Genomic DNA, 8,646 nt, shown 5'->3' on the forward strand with positions numbered 1-8,646 from the left:
GTGTTGGCAGGGTGCTGCCACAGTCCAGGTATCATCTGCATAGAAGATCACCTTTGGTAGAAGATACCTGTTTCTTCCAGAGGCTTTAAAAATTTTTTAAATAAAGTAGGAAACCTTTTCCATCCAATAAAGTCCCTTTGTGTCTCACTTGTCCCTTCTAAAACTAGTCACAAAAAGGAAACAGAATTACCACAATTGGTTTAACTAATTAATATCCATCTCCCAGGGATTGAGGATAAGATCTCCTTCCCTGATCATGTATTCTCAGGGGAAGGCAAGTGCCAAAAGAAATCTGGGTTAGATCAATGAATGTGGAAGAACAGGGAAATCTGGGGAGGTGCCCTTTCCTCTGCTGCTTCATTTTTCTCAGTGTAAGAATTACTTTGTTTTATACAGCTCTTCAAGAGGCCGGTGGTCTCAGTAGAATGACTGACTAAATTTTTTTTGAGACAGGTCTCGCTCTGTTGCGCAGGCTGCAGTACAGTGGAGCGATCTCGGCTCACTGCAACCTCTGCCTCCCAGGCTCAACTAAGTAGCTAGGACCCCAGGCGTGTGCCACCACGCCCTGCTAATTTTTGTATTTTTGGTAGAGATGGGGTTTGCCATGTTGCCCAGGCTGGTCTTGTACTCCTAAGCTTGAGCAGTTCACCTGCCTTGGCCTCTGAAAGTGCTCTGATTGTAGGCATGAGCCAACGTGCCCAGCCAACTGACTAAATTCTTAAAAGTGGGTAGTTAAATCAGTCTTGTTTAATGGGTAGCTATAAGAACCTAAAGTTCGGCTGGGCGCGGTGGCTCAAGCCTGTAATCCCAGCACTTTGGGAGGCCGAGACGGGTGGATCACGAGGTCAGGAGATCGAGACCATCCTGGCTAACATGGTGAAACCCCGTCTCTACTAAAAAATACAAAAAACTAGCCGGGCGAGGTGGAGGGCACCTGTAGTCCCAGCTACTCGGGAGGCTAAGGCAGGAGAATGGCTAAACCCAGGAGGCGGAGCTTGCAGTGAGCTGAGATCCGGCCACTGCACTCCAGCCTGGGCAACAGAGCGAGACTCCGTCTCAAAAAAAAAAGAACCTAAAGTTCAAGTCTTCCTGTTTCTCCAATGAATGAAGGAAGCCATGTGTCTCCGTAAAACTTGAGGTTGAATATGTGACCATATTCTGCAAATGAAAGATCATTTTTTGTTTGCATTCATAGTATTTTGGCTGAGAAACAGTGCTTGTACACTGAAATTATTCCAAGTATCCAAATAGTTGATCTTTTCCTGACCCACATGTGAAGGAGAGCTGCAAAGTTGTCATTTTGATTTGACAAAATATACCCATTTGGTAATTAAGGCCCATCCTTGAAAAAGAAACAAACCACTGCTGTGCCTTGCACGGTGGCTCAGGTCTGTAATCCTAGCACTTTGGGAGGCCAAGGCAGGTGGATCACTTGAGCTCAGGAGTTTGAGACCAGCCTGGGCAACATGGCAAAACCCTATCTCTAAAAGTAATAGAAAAATCAGGCTGGGTGCAGTGGCTCACACCTGTAATCCCAGCACTCTGGGAGGCTGAAGTGGGTGGATCACCTGAGGTCATGAGTTCGAGACCAGCCTGGCCAACATGGTGAAACCCCGTCTCTACTAAAAATATAAAAATTAGCTGGGTGTGGAAGCAGGCGCATGTAATCCCAGCTACTTGGGAGGATGAGGCAGGAGAATCACTTGAAACTGGGAGGCAGAAGTTGCGGTGAGTGAGATCGCCACTGCATTCCAACCTAAGTGACAGAGCAAGACTCCATCTCAGAAAAAGAAAAAAAGAAAAGAAATAGAAAAATTATCCAGGCATGGTGGCACATACCTGTAGTCCCAGCTACTTGGGAGGCTGAGATAGGAGGATCACCTGAGCCCAGGGAGGTCGAGGTCGGGCCATGATCATGCCACTGCAGCCTGGGTGACAGAGTGAGATCCTGTCTCAAAAACAAAACCAAAAAACAAATAAAAACTGCTTTATAATTTTTTATATCACCTTCTCTTTCTGACAAAGAAATTTGAGGCTATTGAAGCTTGGAGAAGAGAAAAATACTAAAGGCCTATCATGTGATAAAAGATGTAAACTTAATTTTCTGTGTCTCTAAGACTGATTTAGGATCAAGATTGAAGCAGTTCATAATTTATAATAGGGAGCAACTATACAACAATTAAGACTATTTCATAAATAGTGAAATGATCCTGTTTCAGTTTTCCCAGAGGTTAGCAGGCCTTTCAGAAAATTACAAAAATGAATTCTTCTTTGGGGAATAGGGGAAGATTGTGGGAGGTCAAATCTAAGAACTCTTCCAGTATTGACTATTATTTAATGAATTTTTTGCCCAGGCTGGAGTGCAATGGCACAATCTCAGCTCACCGCAACCTCAACCTCCCAGTTTCAAGTGATTCTCCTGCCTCAGCCTTCCGAATAGCTGGGATTGCAGGCATGCACCACCATGCCTGGCTAATTTTGTATTTTTAGTAAAGACGGAGTTTCTCCATGTTGATCAGGCTGGTCTCTAACTCCTGACCTCAGGTTATCCATCCTCCTTGGCCTCCCAAAGTGCTGGGATTACAGGAGCGAGCCACTGTACCTGACTTTTTTTTTTTTTGAGACGGATTTTTTTGCTCTTGTTGCCCAGGCTGGACTGCACCATCTCAGCTCACCGCAACCTCCACCTTCCTGGTTCAAGTGATTCTCCTGCCTCAGCCTCCCGAGTAGCTGGGATTACAGGCATGTACCACCACACCTGGCTAATTTTATATTTTTAGTAGAGATGGGGTTTCTCCATGTTGGTCATGCTGGTCTCAAACTCCCAACCTCAGGTGATCTGCCCACCTCAGCCTCCCAAAGTGCTGGGATTACAGGCATGAACCACTGCACCTGATTTTTTTTTTTTTCAGAGACGGGATCCCGGACTGGAGTGTAGTGGTGTGGTTGTAGCCTACCGCAGCCTTGAATTCCTGGGCTCAAGTGTTCCTCCCACCTCAGCCTCCCAAGTAGCTGGGACAACAGGCATACCCCACCACACCCAGCTAATTTTGTTTTTTTTTTTTGTAGAGAGGAAGTCTCACTATGTTGCCCAGGCTGGTCTCAAACTCTTGACCTCAAGCAACCTTCCCACCTCAGCCTTTTGAATTGCTAAGATTACAGGCATGAGCCACCGCACCCAGCAAGAAACAAGATCTTATTCTGTTGCCCGGGCTGGAGTGTAGTGGCAGAGCCATGGCTCAATGCATCCTTGACGTCCTGGGCTCAAGTGATCCTCCCACCTCTGCCTCCTCAGTAGCTGAGACTACAAGTGTGCACCACCATGTCTGGCTAATTTTTTTTTTTTTTTATTTTGTATAGACAGGGTCTCACTGTGTTGTCTTGAACTCCTGGGCTCAAGCAATCCTGCTGGCTCAGCCTCCCAAAGTGTTGGGGTTACAGGCATGAGCCAACACACACAGCTCCCAATTTTGATCTTTATTAATGTTTCCTAGCCAAGAGATAGGGAGAATGCATGTGCTGAGTTTTACTAGTACTTCAGACTGAAGAGAATTGAGGCTTGATTTACCCACTGTGGGGGGGGAGGGTAATACATACATACATACTACATACATAAACAAAGTCCCATGTATAGCAAATGATCCATGAAGGTCTGTAGGTTATAACTGTTTTTATAGTAGCCTTTAGTTACTGAAGGAGATAATTCTAAAGTGGAAGTTTGTATCAGTTTCTTTCAATACTTGTTGCCAGTTTCTTCTAATATTTTTCATCTTTAAATTCAACTTTCAACTATATGACTTTTTTTTTTTTCTGAACCAGAGTCTTACTCTGTCACCCAGGCTGGAGTGCAGTGGTGTGATCTCGGCTCACCGTGACTTCCGCCTCCCAGGTTCAAGTGATTCTCCTGCCTCGGTCTCCCAATTAGCTGGGAGGCAATTGAGTGCAATTGAGCCAGCTTGCTTAAGATAAAGGAAAGAATTTAAGGCTGGACGCAATGGCTCACCACCACGCCAGGCTAATTTTTGTATTTTTAGTAGAGACGGGGTTTCGCTATATTGGTCAGGCTGGTCTCGAACTCCTGACCTCAGGTGATCCACCTACCTCGGCCTCCCAAAGTGCTGGGATTGCAAGTGTGAGCAACTGTGCCCGGCCGTCAACTATATGACTTTGCAATTGTGTGAATGACTCTGGCCCTCTAAAGAGAATTTACCTAAGTAAACCAAGTCTCCAGGCAGCTACTGAAGAGTCACCACAAGGTGAACAAAACAATGATCTAACCCCCTCAGCCTTCTGAGTAACTAGAACTACAGGCACATGCCACCACTCCCTGAACCCAGGAGTTTGAGGCTGTAGTGAGCTATGATCGCATCACTGCACTCCAGCCTGGGTGACAGGGTGAGATCCCGTCTCAAAAAAAAAAAAAAAATCACAAAGCAATAGCCTGGCAGACCATCTAACTTATGTCAGGATGAGGCTACCTTTGCTTCTTGAAAGACTTTTGGGTCTTACCCTTTAAACTGATTTAAAAGAGAGAAAAATATCTGTTGTGACAGTTTTCTTGAAGCATTGCTAACCATTTGTCTGTTTATTTAATTCTGTTTCTAGGGCTTCACTGGGAATAGATGTGACATCTGGGAGAGTTGCCAGTAAAGGAGGGAAAGAAGTCTTTAGGGTTGAAGTACAGTCAGTAACCTGTATAAGGAGAAACCTCTGCAAACTATTGTTGGAGCTAAACGTGTTTGACTTGGGCAACTGAGGACATGAATCTGTGTATAGAGTATCAACTTCTGTTTCTTAGTGTGTGGTTGGAGAACTGTGTAGGCTTCATTACAGGATTTCCCAGGTAGTGATAGTAAGTGATAAAGAAACAGCCGTCCCTGCACTGTAGATACTCTATCACTGGCAGACAGTAGATTGACTGAACCCAAATAGTGTATAGCAAAGTAAAGATTCTTCCTCCAGGGAGGGAACCCAATTTTTCTGAAGGAGAGTTGTCTACAAATTTCTCTTCTTGTTTTTTCAGCTTGCTTAAGATAAAGGAAAGAATTTAAGGCTGGGTGCGATGGCTCACGCCTCTAATCCCAATACTTTGGGAGGCCGAAGTGGGAGGATCACTTGAGTCCAGGAGTTCAAGACCAATTTGGGCAACATACCAAGTCTCCATCTCTCCAAAAAAAAATCTTAAAAATGAGCCGGACATGCCAGGTGCAGTGGCTCAAGCCTGTAATGCCAGCGTTTTAGGAGGCCGAGGTGGGCGGATCATGAGGTCAGGAGGTCGAGACCATCTTGGCTAACACGGTGAAACCCTATCTCTACTAAAAAATGGAAAAAAATTAGCCAGGCATGGTGGCAGGCGCCTATAGTCCTAGCTACTCAGGAGGCTGAGGCAGGAGAATGGCGTGAACCCGGGAGGCAGAGCTTGCAGTGAGCCGAGATCGTGCCACTGCACTCCAGCCTGGGGAACAGCGATACTATGCCTCAAAAAAAAAAAAAAAAAAAAATTTAGCCGGGCATATGCCTGTAATCCTAGTTACTTGGGAGGCAGAGGTGAGAAGATTGCTTGAGCCTGGAAGTTCAAGGTTGCAGTGAGCTATGATTGTGACACTGCACCCCAGCCTGGGTGACAGAGTGAGACTCCATCTAAAAAATATATATATTTATAGGATTTTATATATTCTATAACCATTTAAGCTTTGTCTGGTTTTACTTCTTTTTGAAGGGAGAATAGCTTGAAGTTGGTAACAGTGTTGTGGGTTTGTGGTAGCTGTGAAAGTTCTTCCTTGGGAAAGAATATTCCTTTCTACTAGTCAATAGAGCTTTCTAATTTTCTTCTTGCTGGAGAGAATCTAATGGGTGAAGTGACTGAGCCAGAAATGTGAGCAAATTTCTGTAGGGAACAAGGGGAGAAAATAAAGTGTCAAGAGGGCTCATACTACTTTAGAACTGAATCCTGGTGTATCTCAAAATAATTATGCTGAGTAAAAGAGTCCAGACAGTGTGATTGATTCCATTTATACAAAATTCTAGAAAATGCAGACTAATCTATAGTGTCAGAACAGATCAGTAGTTGGCTTGGGGTAGTGGGAAGGGAGGAAGAGATTACAAAGGGACATGAGGAACCTTTGGGGCATGATGAATGTGCTCACTGTCTTGATTGGGGTGATGGTTTTACAGGTGAATACATGTGTCATAATATAAAATTATACATTTTAAATGTATGCAGTTTATGTCAATTTTACCTCAATAAAGGTTTTTTTTGTTTTGTTTTTAAAAGAAATGAACCCAGAGACAGCATTTATTAAATAACTGTTTTCTGGGTTATAGGAAGGCTGCTGGAAAAAAATGTACCCATGTGAAATACAAGTCCTGTGTATTTGTTAAGTATGGATACATACCTCATGCTTAATGCATTTGATGTTTCTTTAGGAGTCCATAGAGGCCACTGTATTCTATTGAAGAACATGTCTAACAGTAACACTACTCAAGAGACCCTGGAAATAATGAAAGAATCAGAAAAAAAACTGGTGGAAGAATCTGTAAACAAAAACAAGTTTATATCTAAGACTCCAAGTAAGGAAGAAATTGAGAAAGAATGTGAAGATACCAGTTTGCGTCAGGAGACACAGGTAAAGATTGGAAGTGCATTATATGTACACTTTTTTTTTTTCCTTTAGAGACAGGGTTACAAAGCTCTGTTATCCAGCCTGGAGTGCAGTGGCACAATTAGGGCTCACTGCAACCTCAAACTCCTGCACTCAAAAGATCCTCCTACCTCAGCCTCCCAAGTAGCTGGGACTACAGGCATGTGCAACCACATCCAGCTAATATAAAAATTTTTTTTGGTAGAAACAGGGTCTCTCTATGTTGCCCAGGCTGGTCTCAAACTCTTGGCCTCAAATGATTCTCCTGTCTTTGCCTCTCAAACTGCTGGGATTTTTGTAGGTGTGAGCCACTGTGCCCGGCCAACATTCTTTATATCTGAATAAAAGTGGAAATGTGTAAGAATCAGTCACTTTTAAAAACACTTGATTCTCTTTAAAAACTCCAGCTTCAGCTCTCAAAATAAAATCTTCCATTTTTGTCATGTAGTCCACAATGAAGTCTAAAAAGGACAGTAAAATTCCTAATCTATTTGGGCCTGAGATCACTGGTTCTTGCTGCATTTTGACGTTTTTTATTACCAAAAAATAAACTGTATACAAATACATATTTAACAAGTCATAAAATGACTCATACAATAAACTCTTAAAACTTGAGCTTCCTGGCTTTACACACAGTGTTAAATTCATATCCTGGTTGTGTTAAAGCAGTCAGCATTTTTCTGGGTCAGAAATAGCCTCAGAGCTTGCCACTTGGTAAATGTGAGTAAAAGGAATTTCACTCTTTGTTTGCCATGTTGTTTTTCATCCAAATTCATACTGTAGTACAGAAATGATAGTAGTAGATAGTTAGCCAAACTTCCTCACGGTGTTCTTCTTTGGTTTCTGCCTGGCCCGCCGAAACTTTGAGCCTCCTCTCATCTACTTGTTAGAGCCCTTCCTCTGTGGTCACTGCTGGTTTCTTCTGTTACCCAAGCCCAATAAATCCTTTCCTTCGTGCCCAGGGGTGAAAACTGATTTTATTATAAGTCAAGAGACAATTAACACTAGCAAGAAGTTAGATTAAAACACAGGAACAACAACATTTTAGAGGATCTGGAAACTTGAAGCATAATTTTTCTGGACAATTCAATTCACATAAGGCTTGTCCTCTTTAAAGATTAAAACAGCAATAATATAAAGGAATGACTTAAAATTAGGCAGCTCTCTGAGATATTTTGTTCTCTAGCTGCCTGCTTTTCTACTGTTTTTCCTCTTACAATTCACCAGTCTCTGCTCTGGCTGTTTTTCTTTCCGTTATGACATGTGAGTTGTCATTCCCTACCAATTCTACCAGAGTTTGTGGAGACAGTCTGCCACTGTTCCAGCTGTACTTCCAGCCTCCACTGATACAAATAATGAATTTTAAATATTCGGTACAGATAAGTGATGAATGTTTCATTATGTACTGTCATGTTACATGAAAGATAATAATTAAATGAACTTTTGGGTCTAAGTTATTCTATTCTTAGGACACAATTATAAATGGTGTTCTGAATTTCTGTTTTGTGTACTTGAAGCTAGGCAGAAAAGAAGGGACATCTATAGATTTTTTTTTTTTTTTTTTGAGACTGAGTTTCACTCTTGTTGCCCAAGCTAGAGTGCGATGGCACAATCTTGGCTCACTGCAACCTCCGCCTCCCAGGTTCAAGCAATTCTCCTGCCTCAGCCTCCAGGGTAGCTGGGACTACAGGTGCAGGCCACCACTCCAGCTAATTTTTTTTTTTTTTTTTGTAGAGAGGAAGTCTCACTATGTTGCCCAGGCTGGTCTCAAACTCTTGACCTCAAGCAACCTTCCCACCTCAGCCTTTTGAATTGCTAAGATTACAGGCATGAGCCACCGCACCCAGCAAGAAACAAGATCTTATTCTGTTGCCCGGGCTGGAGTGTAGTGGCAGAGCCATGGCTCAATGCATCCTTGACGTCCTGGGCTCAAGTGATCCTCCCACCTCTGCCTCCTCAGTAGCTGAGACTACAAGTGTGCACCACCATGTCTGGCTAATTTTTT

The 8,646-nt window shown here is 43.1% G+C and overlaps 1 protein-coding gene across 4 annotated transcripts in view; it reads left to right on the forward strand.

Annotated features, from left to right (window-relative positions):
- Positions 1-6,424: 6,424 nt before the first annotated feature.
- Positions 6,425-8,646, forward strand: part of R3HDM2 (R3H domain containing 2) — a 75,640-nt gene continuing 73,418 nt past the window's right edge. For 3 of the 4 annotated variants that reach the window (XM_011926038.1, XM_011926040.1, XM_011926039.1), the window contains exon 1: positions 6,433-6,626. In XM_011926038.1, coding sequence (XP_011781428.1) covers positions 6,462-6,626 — 165 coding nt within the window. In that variant the 5' untranslated portion in view covers positions 6,433-6,461. Of the gene's footprint in view, positions 6,627-8,646 lie in introns of all 4 variants that reach the window. The other variant, XM_011926041.1, reaches the window with a different exon arrangement.

This window comes from Colobus angolensis, unplaced genomic scaffold (genome assembly GCF_000951035.1).
Source record: "Colobus angolensis palliatus isolate OR3802 unplaced genomic scaffold, Cang.pa_1.0 Scaffold67, whole genome shotgun sequence".
NCBI lineage: Eukaryota > Metazoa > Chordata > Mammalia > Primates > Cercopithecidae > Colobus > Colobus angolensis.